Source organism: Lithobates pipiens, unplaced genomic scaffold (genome assembly GCF_037356315.1).
Source record: "Lithobates pipiens isolate NorthernLeopardFrog02 unplaced genomic scaffold, aLitPip1_a1.2 Scaffold_1, whole genome shotgun sequence".
In the NCBI taxonomy this organism is placed as follows: Eukaryota; Metazoa; Chordata; class Amphibia; order Anura; family Ranidae; genus Lithobates; species Lithobates pipiens.
In genome coordinates this window covers 194,810,014-194,829,911 of record NW_027507685.1, presented here as the reverse complement: position 1 = coordinate 194,829,911, position 19,898 = coordinate 194,810,014, and the positions used below count along the sequence as shown (strand labels likewise).

General features: G+C 44.4%; 1 protein-coding gene across 2 annotated transcripts in view; it reads left to right on the top strand.

The window, feature by feature from the left end:
* LOC143981583 (three prime repair exonuclease 2-like) overlaps positions 1-8,852 on the top strand; it is a 41,106-nt gene extending 32,254 nt beyond the window's left edge. For both annotated transcript variants that reach the window (XM_077479562.1, XM_077479554.1), the window contains one exon: positions 7,530-8,852. In XM_077479562.1, the coding sequence (XP_077335688.1) occupies positions 7,539-8,204 (666 nt within the window). In that variant the 5' untranslated portion in view covers positions 7,530-7,538 and the 3' untranslated portion in view covers positions 8,205-8,852. The remainder of the gene's footprint in view (positions 1-7,529) is intronic.
* The last annotated feature ends 11,046 nt before the right edge of the window (positions 8,853-19,898 follow it).

Genomic DNA, 19,898 nt, shown 5'->3' with positions numbered 1-19,898 from the left:
GGGAACTAGCACCTCCTCCAGTTAGTAGGCTTGCCCTTGGGTTAGCCACCATTCGAGTTTTAAAGAGTGCTAAGGCCCACTTCTAGTGGGTCTAAGCCCTTGTACACACGGTCGGACATTCCGATGGAAAATGTCCGATCGAACCGTGTTGTCGGATAATCCGACCGTGTGTGGTCTCCATTGGACTGTTTCAGTCGGAATATCCGTCGGACCAAGTTTTCCAGCTTGGCTATAAAATTTTCCGACAACATGATCCGATCAGACCTTGTCCAATCATGTGTAGGGAATTCCAATCGGACAAAGTGCCACGCATGCTCAGATCAAATTCCTACACCAAAGCTATTGGCTACTAGCCTGATGGTAGTCCCATTCTGAACGATCAGATTTTCCGACAACTTTGTCCGACCGTGTGTATGCAACAGTTTCGGACAAAATCCGTCGGACAAAATCCGTCGGACAAAATCCGACGGATTTGGTTGTCAGAATGTCCGACCGTGTGTACAAGGGCTTAGAGGCCAGGGTATGACAGTAATGGCATGCCCAAGGCAGTCTGCTGTCCAGAGATCAGTCTGTTGCATAAATGGACCTAGTTGCATCCAGCATGGTCAAGTATCTGGAACTCCTGGGTTAGGATCCCAGTCTAAAGTAAATTCGCAGCCAAGGAGACTCAATGTGCTCAATACAGTAAAGACTTAAGAGCACTTAAGCTGGGTCCTCAACTTAGAGAAATTGTCTTGCAGCCCCTTTGGAAGCTGGAGTATTTGGGTATAGTCATAGGCACAGCCCAAAGCAGGGTGTCTTTACCCGGGTCAAAAGGCCATGACCCCTTCGCCTAGTTTCACTCAATACCATTAAAGAACAGCATGCTGTCTGCTTGGATCAAGAGAATCCAAACCTTGGATTTTCCGATGCGCCTGACGTCAGAAGTACATTGTCAGGGAAATAGGAGCATCCCTATGCGCAACTTCACAAGGTTAGTAAACCAACAGAGGCATGGCCGTGCTAACGTGCGTCAGTGCACACGGAGGCGCAATGTGCTTTCTAAAACGAACGTGAGAGTGCGCGTGCGCGATAATACTGTGTTTATATGAACGCATGTGTGCAACAACGTCACGGTCATATGAACGTACTGTGCAACAGCGCACGTACGACGTGACACAGGCGCCTTGTCTATTTAAACACTCCTCTGACAGTGCTGCATTGTTGGATTATTGTCAGCTTCTCCTGTGTACCTGTGTCCGTGATTTCTGCTACCTGATCTCCTGTGTACCGACCCGGCTTGTTTGACCCGCTCCTGTTGATCTCCTGGCTCTTATTACTGGCTTGCACCCGACTTCTCTTTGACTGCTTCCTGCATCTGATCCCGGCTTGGCTTACGGACTCCTGTTCTGGATTTGTGGCTTCTATCTATGGACTGATTTACCGTGTTTGACCCCTGGCCTGGCCTTGACTCTGCTACTGAATCCCGTTTTCCTTCCCTTGGACATCCTAAGCACGGTTGCCTCCAGAGACTTGCTCTACTCAGTTCCTGACATCAGCTGCTATTACCAGGCAACCCGTGCTTCTGTGGGCCAATATTCCATCCTTCCTTATAAAATCTGAATTTGACGGTTTGGCTATTGAGACTCACGTCATAAAAAAGCGTGGGATCTCAGGTCCAGTCTTAACCACTCTGGTTAATGCCAGGAAGCCGGCCTCCAGGCTCATCTATTATAGAATCTAGAAGGCATATGTCTACTGGTGTGAGTCAAAGGGATGGCATCCCAGAAGGTATGCTCTCCTGGTGTGAGTCCAGGGGATGGCATCCAAGAAGGTATGCCATTGACAGAATTCTCGCTTTCCTTCAATTAGGAGTACAAATGAAGCTGGCATTGAGCACTATCAAGGGTCAGATCACGGCCTTGTCTGTATTTATTTTTCCAGAAACCGGTTGCCTCTTATTCCCTAGTCCAGACCTTTATCCTGGAAGCACAAAATTTAAATCCACCAGTCAGGCCACCCGTGTGTCCATGGGATTTGAATTTGGTTTTGTCTGTTCTACAAAAACAGCCTTTTGAACCATTACACCATGCTTCTTTGTGTCTTTTGACCAAGAAGTTGTTTTTTCTTGTTACCCTCCTAGCAGAGGATATGGCATCAGAATTAGAGGCTTTTTTTATGTAAAGAGCCATACTTAATTGTTCACAAAGACAGGGTGGTGTTGCGCCCTCACCCGGGTTTCTTACCTAAGGTGGTATCAAGGTTCCACTTAATCCAAGATGTGGTCCTACAATCCTCTTTTCCAGATCTGCAGTCTGCGGAGGAAACATTGTTACGATCTCTAGATGTTGTTAGAGCAGTCAAAATCTATCTGGAAGCGACTGCACAGATACAGAAGACTGATTTTCTGTTTGTGTTGCCAGATGGTTCCAGAAAGGGCCAGGCAGCGTCGAAGTCCACTATAGCTAGGTGGATTTGACAAGTTATTTTTCAGGCCTATGGTTTGGAAAAGAAAATTCCTCCTTTTCAGGTTAAAGCGCACTCAACTAGAGCAGTAAGTGCTTCATGGGCTGTGCATTATAAGGCCTCCATGGTGCAGATCTGCAAGGCTGCAACTTGTTCTTCGGTCCATACATTCACTAGATTTTATCAGGTGGATGTAAGAGGGCATGAGGATACTGCTTTCGGGTGCAATGTACAGCAGGCAGCAGTGTAGGTCCTCATGTCCAATGGTGGTTTTTTTCTGATCTGTGTCTCCCTCCCCTCAATTTGGGCATTGCTATGGGATGTCCCATGATGTAATGAATAGAGCTCTGTGTCCCATGATGTATGAACAAGGAAATAGGATTTTTTAAAACAGCTTACCTGTAAAAATCCTTTTTTACAAGTAAGCTGTTTTAAAAAAAATACAATTTTTTTTTATCTGCAGTGACCTCTGAGCCCAATCCAGCCAAGACTTTTTCCAGTTTTCAATACAGTAACAGAAGCTCTAATTTCTTTCTAATGTATTTCAGTGTTCTCATTTGCCCTTACTTCCCATCCAACATGGAAATGAGGAGAACTCTCCTCAAGGTACCGTTGATACCTGTCACCAGAGAAGGTGTCCTTTTGGGAGACTTCCCCTCTTCTGCTCTGATGACAAGTCAAATGTTAGATAATCCCTTGCTTTCTGTCCCAGTGGCAAATGTCACTAGAACATGAATCGAGAGGGAGTCCCCCGGAGAGGAACACAGACAACAAAAAAAACCCTGCATATTAGGACTTCAGATAGATCCCCAACTTTCCTGTCCTGAACACTTGCTCTTGGTTGTAGAGTTTATGCGTAGATTTATAAAAAGTTTGCATAGCTGTTCATCCATTGAAACTGCACATAAATTAGATACTTGGAGAACAGGTTAGGTGACCCTATAATATCTGGCACCTTATCCCTGATAAATAAACGGCAACAACAGGAAGATGATTGGGATTATGACAGCGCCAAAAACAAAAAAGGATACAGTAGTATATAAAAAAATATATAATTTTATTACATGGAACAAATACTGGGTTCAATAAAAACATCAGCAGAGCATAATATATATCATGTTACTGATATTGGAGGGTGGTCAATATAAGATGTCATCTCCCGACATGTTTCGCCAACACTGACTTCTGCAGGGTGTTTTTTGGACCACCAATTTCCATACAGCTCTAATAATGGTAAAATCATATACATATTAATAATCAGAACACACAAATCAAACAAAAAGAGGAAACAAAAAGAAAACCATATATGATTTTGGTGATTGTTTTTTTTTTGTTTGGTTTGTGTGTTCTGATTTCTAAAATGTAATAAAATTATATATTTTTATATACGACTGTATCCTTTTTTGTTTTTGGCACCGTCATAATCCCAATCTTCCTCCTGTTACCATGCAGGTAAATTAGTTCTGGTCCAATGGGGCACAATCAAATGTTCTCAGGCTATATTCTCTGCAATTTGAATGTGTGAATGCAGAAAATACAGCATTATGGAGACTAGCTGGCAGAGCAACATTCCATTTTGCCAAATCCACACAGAATGATGGACAAACAAATATCGGGGTTTTGTTTTATAAATATATCCCTATGTACTTTAACTGTAATCCTACCTCCAACCTCCCTTTCAGTCTTAAGCCTCGTACACACTATCAATATAACTAAACTATTATTAGATTTTATGAGATGACCACTGGTATATGTAAGCTTAAGAACAAAAAACATTTTTTTGGGGGTGGGGTTATTTACTTTTTAAATACCTTAGACGATAGTATGCCATTAGAAAAAAAATAATTCCTTAAAACTTTGGCAGTTACAAAGGTTTTCACAAAAGTGCAAGAGGGTTACGCCTATACAGTCGAAGGATGCTAACATTTAAAGCAACCTTGTCAACATACAAAGGAAATCGAGATGAAAGTTCCTTGCTTTTAACACTTTCTTGTTGGGTATCAGAGTACCAGGCCGCCAGCTGGGGTTCCTTTCTCCAACCTCTATGTCAAAGCTAATTCATGTAATGACCTATAAGTTGGAGGAAGGAATCACGGCACGTGGTAGGGTACACAAGCATCCAATACTCCAGGAAATATTGAAGGGCAAAAGAGATTGGTGGGGGTTGCAGAGCTAGAATGAAGGAGAGAGAGGACCGCCAAAAACATGAGTATAAGAGCTTCACTTTCACATGGACCCTTTGTTGGAAGGCTTCCGACACCCTTTGTCTTGTTTTTTTTTTTTTTTTGTAAACTGAGCAGGTCATTTAAAATAAAAGTGCTAAAAGCAGCACATTTACAGTATATCCATTATGTACTTATGCAGAAACACAGTTGACATGGAGGCTGCCATTATTGATGGATCCTTGGGCCGAAAAAAAGGGTATAGAGGCCTGAGTACTGCCCTGGGGGACATGTATCAATACAAAAATGTTTAAAGAAAATATTTTAAAGGGGCAGTGATTTTAATTCTGCTTAAAATGAAACAACAAAAAATGAAAAATTTATTTAAATATAGTGCCTGGGGGGTCCCCTTAGTCTGCCTGTAAAGTGGCATATTTGTACTGTGTATACTGTAGGACCTGCTGCAGCAAAACTGACACATATAAAGAAAAAATAAAATACATTTTAGCGCACTCGGAACAATATTCGAGATTTTTTGGATAAATTCTGGTGTCTCTTTGGGTGGAAATAACACATTTTTGCACCACAGCAAGCCTTATGTGAAGAAGCCAAATTATAGTACACTCGGGCCAAGATTAACAATTATTTTTTAGATAAAGTCAGTGACCTCATCCTCATCATCACTGGAGCCAACTTGGCAGTATGCTGTGACTGGGGGAATATGACTGACAATTTGTTGTTTATCAGTGTTCTCCCCTCTCTGTGGGCTCATGTTACTCCCTTCCTCTACCTCAGAACCATCATCAAAATCAAGTAAGGGCTGGGCATCATCAAGATGCTAGTGGCTGAAGCTGTATTCAAATAACTCAGCTGACTCCTGCATGCATAATAATGGCAGGAGTAGCTGTGGACAAGGAGGCAGAATAAGCCACTCTGGCAGCTGCGGTGGACTGGACACTAGTCTCAGCTTGGGTGATGGAGGATGAGGATGGTTTAGAAAGCCAGTCCACCACCTCCTCTAAATACTGTGGCTGGATAGCAAGGGCAACATCATTAAACAGAGGAAATGATGCCCTGCCTGAGGACAGAACACGTCCACCTTTGCCTGTGGACACATAAGCTGTGGCCCCCTCACAGTGCCATGGCAACGTCTGCCTCTCCCTTTTGGCCTCTCAGACAGGATGGGGGGGCTTATTCCCCAAATTTAATAGAAACTGGGAAATGTGTACGTAGATGCACTTTAGTAAATGATAAGTGGTGTGTGATGCGCATTAAATTGAGGACTGATGCTGACAAAAATGAAAAATCTATAATAAAAAACATTTTTAAAAGGGGGAACACTAGCGTTGCAGTCAGAAAAACTGCGCCTGACAATTTAAGAGAAGGCAGGGAACAAAAAAAACACACAGCAACCAAAAAAAAAGGGTATACAGCACTAAATGTTATGTAATACCATGTTAAACACGGAACTACACTAACACACTACACTGGCACACTACAGTATACTCACACTACACCAACACTCTACATTACAATAAGTGAACACACTGATTCGCGAATAGCAAACTGAGCCCTGCTCTATCTTCACTCCAACAACACACTGCAAAAGATTCCTATGAGAAAGAACCTTTTATAATGTGGAATAATCCAATTAAGGCCCTACAATGCACTGTGCAGCGTCCAGTGCATTGTGGGGCACTTGGAGGGCGAACATCCCAGCGGGCACCCAGAAAATGTGGGTGCTCACTGAACAGGTGAAATTCAGACCAAGCAAAAGTTTGCCCAACACTACTTTAGATCAATATTTGATGCCAGTTGTAAAATTCACCCTCTGGCTTTATCACTCTTAGTCCTTGGGCCTGGAAAAATAATGGGTTTTAAATCTGTGTCTTGTTCTTCGTCACTGTCCCAGATGGTATTTTCCCTTTGCCTGACCATTTATTTTCATTTTTCAGATGTTTAAATCACCTAAAATTTTAAACTTAGTATGAGCTGCAAACTTCTACAAAATTAACCAAGTACACAATAAATACATTTACAACTCATCCTCAGAGTTTATCCCAGATGATGATCCTACAATTATTCTTCAGCTTGGCAGCTTAGCTAAAACAGGCTTTGAATGGTTGTGGGTTGTAATCTGCTACTGGGCTTCTATAAAGGAAGTTGACTGTGTGTAGTAAAGTATTCCTCACCATGCAATTTCATATTTCCAAAATGCCTTCATTATTGATAAGCTTCTAGAACCTTTACAAATTCACCAGTGTATGCCAGACGTTGGGTAACTATCCGACAACTGGATGTCAAACCCCAAGGTATGGTGTACCCTACAACTCTGCATGTACAGAAAAATATCAGTGCAGTTATTTTTTATTGACAAGGAACAACAATAGACTATTGGCAAAATCTTCCAACGTAAACAGATGTTTTCTCCAATGGAGGTACCCAAGGTTGGGAATTTGCGTAAAAAAAAAATCCAAAAAAAAGGAACCTGATCTCTTTTCTGTCCATAGAAATCCCTCTCTCTGAAGTTTAGGTGGTAACACCTCCTGGTGTCCTGGCCCCCGCCTTCCAATTTTAGGGAGAAGCCATCTTCAGGGCACCCTTCATGACCCTGGCAAGCCCTGCAGAGCTGCGGGGGTCATTGTGTAGACCAGTCACCCAACACACAGCTAGCTGACTCAGATTACTAGTCTCCTCAAATGGAAATGCTTCCACTACACAAGTTAGCAGGCAACATTTTCTTATTAATTAATTTAAAGGATCATGTGGCTGCATAAATGAATGCCCTAACAATAAGGAACACTTGTTTTAAAAAAAAAATCTGACTGCACAACAGCTTTAAATATTCTTACATTATTCAGGTAATGCATGTCTACCTATGTAATTCCAATTTTATTAATCTTGTAAAAATTCTTTCTCTAGGACACAGTGATGGGCAGCTTGGTGAAAACCTTCATTTTCCTAGACCTGGAAGCTACTGGTCTAAATTGGACCCTTCCCAAAATCACTGAACTGTGTTTGGTGGCTGTCCACGCATCTTCACTGAGGAGTCCAACAACCAATGACCCAGGGGAGATACAGCTACCTAGAGTGTTGGACAAGCTTTGCCTTTGCGTAAATCCAGTAAAGCCCCTCACTCCAAAAGCCTCTGAAATCACTGGCCTGGACAATGAGCTACTGAGATCTTGTGAGAAGGAAAAATTTGATTTGAGCCTTATCAAGATCATCCTCGAATTTATAAACCGTCAGGCTCAGCCAGTTTGTCTGGTGGCCCACAATGGCTTTAAATACGACTTTCCCCTACTGAAGACTGAGCTTCTGCAACAAAATTATGACCTCCCCAGCTCCATTCTGTGTGTAGATTCACTTCAAGCCTTTCAAACTCTGCATAGGAAAAGGAAATTGAGGTCACAAAGAAGAAAAGGGCAGTTTACCCTAAAGGGAATTTACCAAGAGTTCTTCGGCAAAGAGCCTAATATTTCCCATTATGCAGAAGGGGATGTGTTAACCCTCATTCTTATCTTCCTTTACAAAGCAGATCGTCTTCTAGAGGTAGCCGATTACAAGAAATGGGAAGACATCAAAAAAATGTACTAATGACTTACCTTGTAAATAGGGCCAAGAATTTCACATTGCTGCTAATTTATTCCATCCATATTTTACCTCTTCCAATAGCAAGATCTGTGCTTAAAGTGGACCTATTTTTGAAAAGCAAAAACCTGATTGAAAAATTCATTGTGACTAAGCTGTGCCCTGGTAATGTACATTTTACCTATAACTTCCCCTGAGAAATGGCAATGCCAATCCTAATGTGTGACTGTGTCTGGGTACTTCTGTAGTCTCAAAGCCGCATGCAAATCTTCAGTGTGCGATCATCTCAGGATCTTCCCATACCATTAAAACAGCAGACTTTAGTTCATCAGATTGCAAATACTGAAATAAGGAAGCAAAAAAACCCTACCAAGACGGCTGCCTCCATATGTTTTTTTAATCGTTAAATGTGTTTTTAATTTACTGGTTGGATGGCGGTTGGCAATTAGTCTTCATAATATGTTCCTGCAATCCAGTGAGAGACTCTTCTGCACACTCCATCTAAGTGTTCAGAAATTGGAGGCAGGAGAGACATGCTTAGAAGGATGGGAGCAAATACTTTAAGGCTTATGATAGCCTTCTGAGATAATGAAATTGTAATAATAGCCTACAGAAATCACTTATGTTATAAAATAATTTTAATCAACAAACAAATGCTTCAAATTTGACCAAATTGATGATGATTAGTGATGCTGGGGATCATACCAATGTAAAGCTCTACCCACAATTACTCCGTAATACAAAGTAGTCCAGCCTTTATCTATCTTTTAACCCCAAAGGAACCCTTAAAATAATTTTCAGGACCCAGGGACCCCCTGCTAAAATTTATTTATCAGTGATCAGTGGTAAAATAAGGCCCCTCACAGTGGTGGCCAGAATGCCACCCTTACAAGATTTTTATTGTCATGCCACTGGCTTTGCCAAGTGGCGTTTCACCCAGAACCATGCATATAAGGAGTCAATCAGCTGCAGCCCTGACTGAGAATGGCTTCAGTAATGGCTAGAAGAAGGAAGCCATAGGGTAACCCTCTAGACCTCTTTATACATTATCCCAGGATATTAATCTTTGCCATTTACCCTATACAATACCAGCAGAAGACAACAGGAAGTAGCAATAGACTATACAAGAATTATCTAATGTACATTTTGATTGAGGGAAAGGACCACAATGGCTCTTATGCTAAAACTAGAAAGTTGTGCAATGAACATCAAACTTATCAGTTTGTAATGACATTTTGTAATGAAAAACAAAAATATTTAAAGTTGTTTTTACACAATTTATAAGGTTGAAAAACATCAAAGGTCCGTCCAATTCAACCTATATGTGTGTATGTGAGTGTGTGATTTTTTTTCTCTAACAATTCCCATAGCCCTGCATATTCTGCTTCCCGAGGAAGACATCTAAAAGTATTTTAAAGTTGTTGACACTCTGAGCTAGTAGAACTTCCTGGGGTAGGAAGCTCTATATTTTTACTGCTGTAATGGTAAAGAACCCTTTTTGCAATCTAAGGTTAAACCTTCTTTCTTCTAACCTCAAATCATGGCCACATGTCATCTTCCGGTACCTTAAGCTAGGCATAGTTGGATCGAAATTTGTCGGATTCCACAGGGACTGGCCAAATTTTGATCTTCAGTGACCATTCTGGTTCCAGAGAATTCAATTTAATGATCAACTTCCTTTCGAACCAGCTTGTTGGAAATTTTTCTTTCGATCGACACTACAGACAATCAGCTGCAGCGCTGATTAGTGTATTCTGGCAGTGGAGGGGTCTCCACTGTCAAAATATAAGTACAGCAGGGAGGATTCCTCCATTTACCTAGCTTGGAAGAAAGAGAGAATCCATTCAGTTTTTTTCAATTAGCCCTCTGGCTGATCAAAAAAATCTGATCCATGTTTGGCCAGCCTTAGAGTAAACAGTTTATTACAGCTACTGAAGTCACCTTGTACATTGTAATGAAATACCCTCTTAAGCACTTCTCCAGAGTGGATAACAATGGAATGAAGAGTGTGTCCCTTCTACTTTGTACTGTTTAAAGGCCTGTTTTTTTCTCATGCATTTGCTATTTAAAGCGGTAGTAAACCCGCATTTTTTTTTTTTTTTTTTAAAACCTGCAAAGCAAAAGGCATAATGAGCTAGTATGCACCGCATACTAGCTCATTATGAAATACTTACCTTAGAACGAGGCCCCGACATCTCGCCCGATCCACGCCGAGGAAGCCGACATGCTCCCTCGGCGTCTCTTCCGGGTATCGCGGCTCCGGCGCTGTGAGTGGCCGGAGCCGCGATATCGTCACTCCCGCGCATGCGCGCGGGAGATTTAAATCCGGCCGGACGAGGGTTGCCGGATTTTCGCGGAGAGAACCCCCTTGTGCGCATGCGCCGCTGCAGTCAGCGGCGCATACCGAGGGGAATATCTCCTAAACCGTACAGGTTTAGGAGATATTTTTTTTACCTACAGGTAAGCCTTATTATAGGCTTTCCTGTAGGTAAAAGTTAAAAAAGTGGGTTTACTTCCACTTTAAGACTAGAATTGGGCCACATAGGTTTTAATTTTTTTTTTTTTTATGCTTATTACCCAATGGAATACAATGACTAATGCACTTGTTTAATACATCTTTAAAACACTCAATTGCCTTGCGTGCTCTTTCTTGCAAATATTTATTCCCAATGAGTGTCATACAGTAAGGATCACAAATTACTGAAGTTATTTTTTTTATTTTTTATTTAGAGTTCTTGTCTTACGAAAATGCTTTTCTTTCCTGCAACTTTTTATGGCAATGGTGATTACACCATGATCACTATTACTTAAGTTGTCTCTAACTTGCACATCTGTAATAAGCTCCATGTTGTTTAAAATAATAGCTCCAACAGAGCATTTTTCCTTGTTGGGGCTTCCACCATCGTTCCACCGTTTCCTTAAAATTTTCTACAATAAGGTTAAGAAATGAGATGACTTTGTTTAGTGTGCAGTTCCATGTACCCTATGAATATCAGGATAATTAAAATTGCCCATAATAATAACAACATCACCATTCTTCCCATCCATTTCAGTCTGTGAAAAAAGCTGAGACTCTTCCTCATCCTTTATGTCAATGGGCCTATAAAATGCTCCCACAAATATTTTACTATTTGTTGTACTCCTATGGAGTTCCAACCATAATGACTCTACACTATCACAGTTCTGTGATAGGTGCTAGGTCTAAGTCCAGAGCTCTTGGTGGTAGAGATGAGTTTTACTGCGTGTTAGTACTAGGTTAGTACTAGGTCACGGTCCTTAGTGTTGCCCAACTAGGAGGTGAGCAATCTGGGGCCCAGTAGGAGATATAGTAGGTAGGGATCAAGCAGAAATGTAGTCAGTAAACAACCCAAAAATTGGTAACAAAGTGTTGCAGGATTGGATCAAGCAAAAGCATAGTCCAGGAACAAGCCAAAGGTTAACAAGTGGGTATGCAAAGAGAAAGATATCGGATGGACACTCTTTGCCATTTTTACTCTCTCCAGGGTAACTCTCCTATTAACAAGCAACACGAGAAAAGCTACTTTAGGGTTCCAAGTGAAGGGAAAGTCCCAATTCTGCAACACTGGAGCTGATACTCAAGGGGTTAAAGCAGTAAATAGTCACTAGTATACAACATCCAGGCCTCTACTCACAATAGCCCCGTATACTTGGATGCCTCCATCCAATATCATCCAGACCCTTCTCTAGTGAGTCTCCATGCCAGATCCTCAGTGAATCCCCTGGATTTGTCTCCAACTACATCCAGAAAATAGGTCCCCCAGCTCTCACTCAGTTAGGACCTTAATGAACTTGGATTTCAGCTACACTGCCCAGCAGGGCCCTAGCCCCCCAGGCTGGGATCTTCTCTTCCTCAACAAGAACCCTCATACTTGGCATTTTCTCCCCCAGGGATTGACTAATACCACATAAATATTCAAGCCAAGCCTCTACCTCTTCCAGCCCACTACATTCTAGAATCCAGTAGAAGGCAGGGGAAAGCAGTTGAGCCTGCAGCCAGTGAGAACCAAAAATTGCCAAAAATAATCATACACCACTCCCTCCAATGAATACAGAGGAGCTAAAGAGCTACATTTACATGCACCTCTCTAAGAACCTATTTTAGAAGGGTGCTACATATATGTAGTTCCTACCTCGGGGATCGGCAAGTCATCGATTGTGAACCGTAGGCAGCTGACAGGTAGATTTCGAACACAGAGGACTTTGCCAGTCCTCCCTCCCCAGCTTCAGCCTCTCTCCTCTTCACTGCAGAACAGAGAGCGGGAGGCAGCACAGTAATGGATGGAGGGCAGAGCGGGACTTCACCAGATGGTGATTGGTTGCTTGAAAGCCGGGAGGTCCTAGCAACAAATCATCAGCTTGTTAATGTAGCACCCTGAACGCTAGGCAGTGTTGCTCCTAAATTTACCTGCCAGGTATAGTTGCCTTGACCAATTGTTAGGAATCAATCGATCTCACCCCAAGTCTGGAATTGCTGCACTTCTCTCTTCTATAGCTGGGTGGCCGGGTACCTGGTGACATTAGATAGGACAAGCTTTGGCTTTGTGTAGATCCAGCAAAGTCCCTCACTCCAAAAGCCTCTGACAATGCAAGGACAGATTAGTATATGGGGTGTCTCAGCCGATGGGCAGGGGTTTTCTTGGGGCCCTTAGCCTGCTGGGAGGACCTATATATTTGGGTGGAGTCAAGTGATCGGTGTTCTGTACCAACTGGATGGCTGTCTGGGTGGGTATGTTTTGGCTGCCCAGGCTGCTGGGCTGGTGTTTAGGCCTATCCCAGGTACATCTGGCTACTAAGCTGCCTGGAACAGTACTTTCACCAACTGGGGACGGTGAAGAATCAGCAAACTTCAGCAGGTACCAAGCCAGCTAGTGGGATGATGTGGGATGCCAAGCCAGTCATCCAGCAGGGAAGCGGGGGTGAAACTTGAGGAATATACAGAGTAAGAAAATTGGAAGTGCTCACGGGATTCAGTGGCCGTGAACCAGCAAGTCTAGTGAGAGAGACTGGGAGTTCAGTGGTCTAAGAATCTACAATATGTTGATTGTAGGAGGAGTAAAGGAGTTTGTTACAACTCATGTTAGGAACTGTTACAAGACTGTTGCCATAGGAGACAGCGCTCCTACACATTCAGATGTGGTGTCTTGCTGGATACCTTTCCCTGCATGGCTGTCTACTTGTAGAAGTCTCGGAGTCTGCCAATTAACATTGCAACTATCTAATGATGTCCTGGCCCTAAACCCTCTCTCCCACAGTTTTGTTCAAGAGAAAATAAATCTCTTTGCAAACAAGAAGTGTCTGGCGCCCATGAATCTATCTTGCACTGCACCCACCATGCCTGGTAACCCACTCTATATAGAAGGATGTCAGCTGTCCCTAGCTCTAGAGGTTCTCATTAGACTAAGTAAGGCCCCCCACTCCACCCTTCATCTAGTATTGTGCTGCCTCCCGTAATCCGATCTGCAGTAGACCTATGTAAGGTAGGAGAATGCTACCTACACACTGATGTATGTTGGTGGGGGAGGGGGTGATGTGAAGGGGACAGAGGCCACTGTTTTTAGGGGAGGTGGAGCAGAGGACACTACAATGTGTAAAGGTGGAAAGAGGACAATGCTTTGGGGGGCCACAGATAAATACTATAGGGGTGCAAAGGGTCAGAGGACACCACATAGGGGCGGGGGGTGATGTGAAGGGGGGCAGGGGACACTGTTTTGGGGGGCACAGGACACTACTGTGGGCGGGAGGGGGCAGAGTACACTGCTATGGGGGGCATAGGACACTACAGTGGGTGGGGGGGGTAATGTGAAGGGGACAAAGGACACTGCTATGATGGAGAGAAGGGTGAACAGTACAGTGGGAGGGGTGATGTGAAGGGGGGCAGAGAACACTACTGTATGTATGGAAAAAAAAGCATTATGGACACTAGGTGACACAAGCTCACAGCCAGCAGTCTATGGACTATATTGAATAGGATTGTTCTTTTCTTTTAAATTGTCAGTAAGTGTTTAATCACAGTTATATATATTTTTAGTTACAAGTTGCTAACTGCTTTTTCACTATTTCATAATCATTTTTTGGTTGCGCATTTTTTTCTTTATACATTTTTATGATCTGGATAGTCTGTTTTTTTGGATGCTGCACCTTTTTGTTTCAAATTTCATTTTTGTATATTGCTATTAATTTTTATATACACACAGCTGAGGTTTAGCGCAGATTGTCTCCTTTATCTACCCCTAATTTATATGCAGGGTGCAGGAGCTGCCCGCCCCCCCCCCCCCCCCCCATTCATGCATCCGGCCCCCTAATCTACATGCAGGGCACCAGACACATGGATTTCAATTTGTTTTTTTGAAGCACGTGATTAGAGCCTGAGGCTCTAATTGGCTTCAAAAAAGGGTGGGCTCGGAACACACAGAGTTGTGTTACATTAGCGAATTAATATTCGCTATTGTCTTCCTGCTTCTCCTCCCGGCCAATTAGGAAGCTGGTCCTGAGACCCGATTGGCCGAGAGGAGAAGCGATTGTATTGTCTGGGAGCATGGGGAAGCCGCCAAAGCTGCCCGGGGGCCTGGATGGGGTAAGTGCGGGGCTGTTGGACAGACAGATGGGTGAGTGATGGGGGACGGGGGGGAGTTTGACGGATTGGTCACAGACTACAGCTCTTAGCGTGCATGTGAATGAGGCCTTAAAGGGTAAGTTCACCTTAACACACATACGCTTGTATACTGTATGTTTGTGTTAGACAATGTTTATATTTACTATATTATATTTACTGTATTTCAAATGTAACACTTTTTCAATTAATACATTTATTTATTTTTTCAACTTTATTGCCATCACAGGGGGACTAACATGCCCCCTACATGATAGAAACTGAAGGAATAGGACGGTACGCTGCTCCAGATGAGTATAATATCCAATTGGACTTGGTAGAGACAGTGAGAACTGTGAGTAATAGTAGAGACAGTGAGAATTCAGCTGCACACCACTGCCAGTCCCGTAGTATTTATTGTAGTATTGTAAGTAACCCCCACCAGGACACAGACAATAACTAGACACAGGTTGAAGCGTTTCACACAGACATTGTATTTTTATATATTTGGGTGAACTGCAATAACGCCTGTGTGAAACATGTCAACCTGTACTTATTGTCTGTGTCCTGGTGGTGGTTACTTGTGCAGTCTTCAGTAAATACTGTTGGGCCGGTAGTGGTGTGCAGCCGAATTCTCTTTATGAAAACATCAGGGGATCTGTTAGATCCCTGATGTTTCCTGTGTCCTCCCTTCCAACTGACCAAGCATAGTCTGTAACCTTTCCAGTCAGGATTCTGACAGTTATGAATCCAGAAGTGCTCAGAGATGAGCTCTTCCGGGTTCACACTGCCCAGAGAAGACTAGGGAACTAGCGTCATTAGGGATGAGCTCATGCATGTTCAGGTCCCCAGTCTGAGCCCACCTGAGCTATCCCACCAGAAAGCTGTCATTGCACACAACCAATGATAAGCAGGGTGAACCCCTGGGACCTCGGGGGCGGAGGCTTGACGCAGAATAGGGAGGTATCATCTGTATGTATGTAGAAATGATTGGGTGGCTTTACAGCAGCCTGAAAAACTTCTATTAAACGCAAAGAAACCAAATGATGAAGTTTAACACAATCTGAGAGATTTTTTTTGCCGATTACTTTATTCCTTGGATTTCCATATAAAGACATTTGCAGTCAAATAGTTGAAGTCAGCAGTCTGATACCATGATAGAAGTCCTATCTGCTGTCTTTGTATGTGCCAGATGGTGAGAAGTTGGAGCTGATAATGGAATGACACAGAATATTGAGAGCTATCTGAGGTTTCCTGATATACCTGCTCCATTCACCAGATACAGATCAGTCTGACGCTGCTTGGTTCTTGACTTCTACTGATGAGTGAATCCAGCTATATTAAATTTTGCCAGAGCTCAGTGAATCCAAACTTTCGGGACTACAGTCTATAGAAAAGTCTATGGGAAGCCAATCTTGAAAGTAATTTCTGGCCATCTGTATGGCTAATAGGCAAGCTCGAAAAAACATGACATGGGAAGCTGAGCACCACCATGGAGGATACGTGCTAATGGCAAAAATTTTTACCTAAATACTGTACAGAAGGGTATTTTTTTCTCAGAGAATAGGAGTAAGTGCTCCCCGCTCTCCCAAGTCAATAAGTGTCTCTGCCTCCTACTCTTCTACCAACCTCCCCAACAACAATAGACCCCCTCAGCAACAAAATACATCCCACCAGCACCAATAGACCACACACCAGCAACTAAAGATCCACATTGCAATAGACCCTCATCAGCAACAATAGATCCCCCAGCAGCCAGCATCAATAAACCCTCAAGCAGCCGGCGACAATAGACCACCCCCAAAACAGTAGATTCCAACCCAGCAACAAGAACTTTTCCCTGCACCGGTAGATTACCCCCCCCCCCCCGCCACAATCGACCCCAACTACCCCAATGCTCCTCCAACCACAAAATACCCCCACCAGCAACAATGTATCCACCCAAGCAACAGCTTACCCCCATCAGCAACAGTAGATCCCCCACCAGCAAGCAACAATAGACCCTCAAGCAGCCAGCAACAATGGTATTGCCCCAAAACAGTAGATCCTCCCCAGCAACAACAGATCCCCTGTTACACCAGTAGATCCCCTCACAGCAGCAATATATCCCCTCCTCAGCAACAATATACCATTCAGCATGCCCAAGCACCCCAGCAACAAAATATCCCCACCAGCAACAACAACTCCACCCAAGCAACAGTAGGTCCCGAAAAGCCAGAAACAATAGACCCTCAAGCAGCCAGCAACAATAGACTTGCCTCAAAACAGTAGTCCCCCCTTTACACTAGCAGATCACATATCAGCAACAATAGATCTCCACCCCAGCAACCTAAGCCCTCCTCCCAGAAACAATAGATCCCCCACCAGCAATATACCCTCCAGCATGCCCAAGCATCTCAGCAACAAAATACATCCACCAATAACAATAGGTCTACCCAAGCAAACAGTAGACCTTCAAGCAGCTAGTGACAACAGACATACCACAAAATAATAGATTCCCCCCAGCAATAATAGACCCCCAACCCCCCCCCCCCCCCCAGCAACATAAGCAGCAGCATGAAATGAATGGACTTGCCCACACACGGAGAAAAGTCTGTTAATTTTGAACGTGGCTCCAGGTAGCCAGGACTAGCGCAAGAGGTCAATGTCACCACCTCCATCGACATCTCGCTAGCCCCGTCACCTGGTATGGACTTAAAGGGGAAGCCCTACGCCAGAAAAACGGCGTGGGGGTCCCCCCCCAAAGTCCATAGCAGGCTCTTATCTGAGCATGTAGCCTGGCCAGTCAGGAAAGGAGGTGGGGACGAGCAAGTGCCCCCCCCTTCTGAGCCGTATTAGGCCATGTGCCCTTAACATGGGGGGGTGCTTTGGGGAAAGGGGGGCCTTGCGCCCCCCCCACCCCAGAGGACCTTGTCCCCATGTTAATGAGGACAAGGGCCTCTTTCCGACAACCCTGGCCCCTGGCGACAGAAGACCGGGCCACTGCTAGTAAAAGAGCTGGGAGAAGAAAGCGGAGGCCCGGCAAGAAGACCAGAAGAGGGTGGCAAGACCCCTGAAGTCGGAAGAAAACCCCCAGGTGGCGGCCGCTGCGACGAAGAAGAAGAAAGCCGGGCTCCTCCGCTAGTAAAAGAGCTAGCAGAAGATAGCGGAGAAGTCAGACGAGAAGACCCCCCCAAGACGGAAGACCACCGGAGCTGTGCAATAAATTATTTTAAAATCTTGTGTTGTGTTTTATTTACACTTTTTTCACCAGGTGAATGGGTAGGGGTACATTGTACCCCATACTCATTCACATAGGGTGGGGGGCCGGTATCTGGGAGCCCCCTTATTAAAGGGGGCTCCCAGATTCTGAGAAGCCCCCCGCCCGCAGACCCCGACAACCAACGGCCAGGGTTGTCGGGAAGAGGCCCTTGTCCTCATCAACATTTGGACAAGGTGCTTTGGGGTGGGGGACCGCAAGGCCCCTGTTTCCCCAAAGCACCCCCCAATGTTGAAGGCACGCGGCCTGGTGCGGCTCAGGAGGGGGGGTGCTCGCTATTCCCCAACCCCTTTCCTGACCGGCCAGGCTACGTGCTCGGAAAAGGGTCTGCTATGGACTTTGGGGGGGACTCCCACGCTGTTTTTTCAGAGTAGGGCTTCCCTTTTAAGTCCATACCAGGTGACAGGGCCAGCGAAGTGTCAATCTCACCGATGGAGGAGACGACATTGACCTCCTTCGCTAGTCCCGTCTACCTGGAGCCACGTTCAAAATGAACGGACTTTCCTCCGTGTGCAGGCAAGTCCGTTCATTTCAAAAGTCCGGCGGACTATTACACAGACAGCCGGACTGTCCGCCAGACTGCCGAGTCTGGCGGACAATTTTGAGTCAAAACTTCTGTCTAAGTCCGCTGGACTTTTGGGAAAAAAAAGTCCGCCGGAGCCCACACATGGGCGGATTGTCCAGATAGTCCGATCGTGTGTACGGGGCATAAGATTGCCCTGTATTTGGCTCAATCCATCTTCCCATCAACTCTGACCAGCTTCCTTGCCCCTGCTGAGGAAAAGCTTCCCCACAACATGATGCTGCCACCACCATGTTCCATGGTGGGGATGGTGTGTTCAGGGTGATGTCTAGTGTAATGTAGCGTACACATGACCGGGCTTTCCAGCAGAAAAGGTCAGACAGTCTTCCCAACGGACTTCTGAACGAACAGACTTGCCCACACACGAACGGACTAAAGTCCATTAGTTTTGAACGTGATGACATACGACGGGACTAGAAAATGAAGTTCAATAGCCAGTAGCCAAAATCTGCCCTTGCATCGTATTTGGTCCGTTGGACCAGCATACAGACGAATGGTTTTCCCGATAGGAATTGAGTCCGTCGGACAGATTTGAAGAATGTTCTATTTCTAGGTCTGTCTGAACTCGTTAAAGAAAAATGATCAGACTATCCCACAGACGATCGGACTATTCGACGGAATGATTCCGTCTGACCTATTCTGCCGGAAAGTCCGGTCGTCTGTACGCGGCATTAGTTTTCCACCACACATAGCGTTTTTCTTTTAGGCCAAAAAGTTCAACTTTGGTCTCATGTGACCAGAGCACCTTCTTCCACGTTTTCTGTGTCTCGCAAACAGGACTTCTTATGTCTTTCTTTCAACAGTGTCTTTCTTCTTGCCACTCTTCTATAAAGGCCAGATTTGTGGAGTGCATGACTAATAGTTGTCCTGTGGACAGATTCTCCCACCTGAGCTGTGGATCTCTGCAGCTCCTCCAGAGTTTACATGGGCCTCTTGGCTGCTTCTCTGATGAAGGCTCTCCTTGTTCAGCCTGTCAGTTTAGGTGGATGGCCATGTCTTGGTAGGTTTGCAGTTGTGTCATACTCTTTCCTTATTCGGATGATAGATTGAGAACAGTGCTCCGTGAAATGTTCAAAGCTTGTGATATTTTTTTATAACCTTAGGCTGGGTTCACACCGCTGCGGCAGCGAGAACCGGATGTGACTCGCACCGCACTGCAGTGCAAATCACATCCGATCTCTGTGCGATGCGAGTTCAGCCATACAGATAGTATGGCTGAATTCGCATCGCACCCGCCGCAAACTCGCA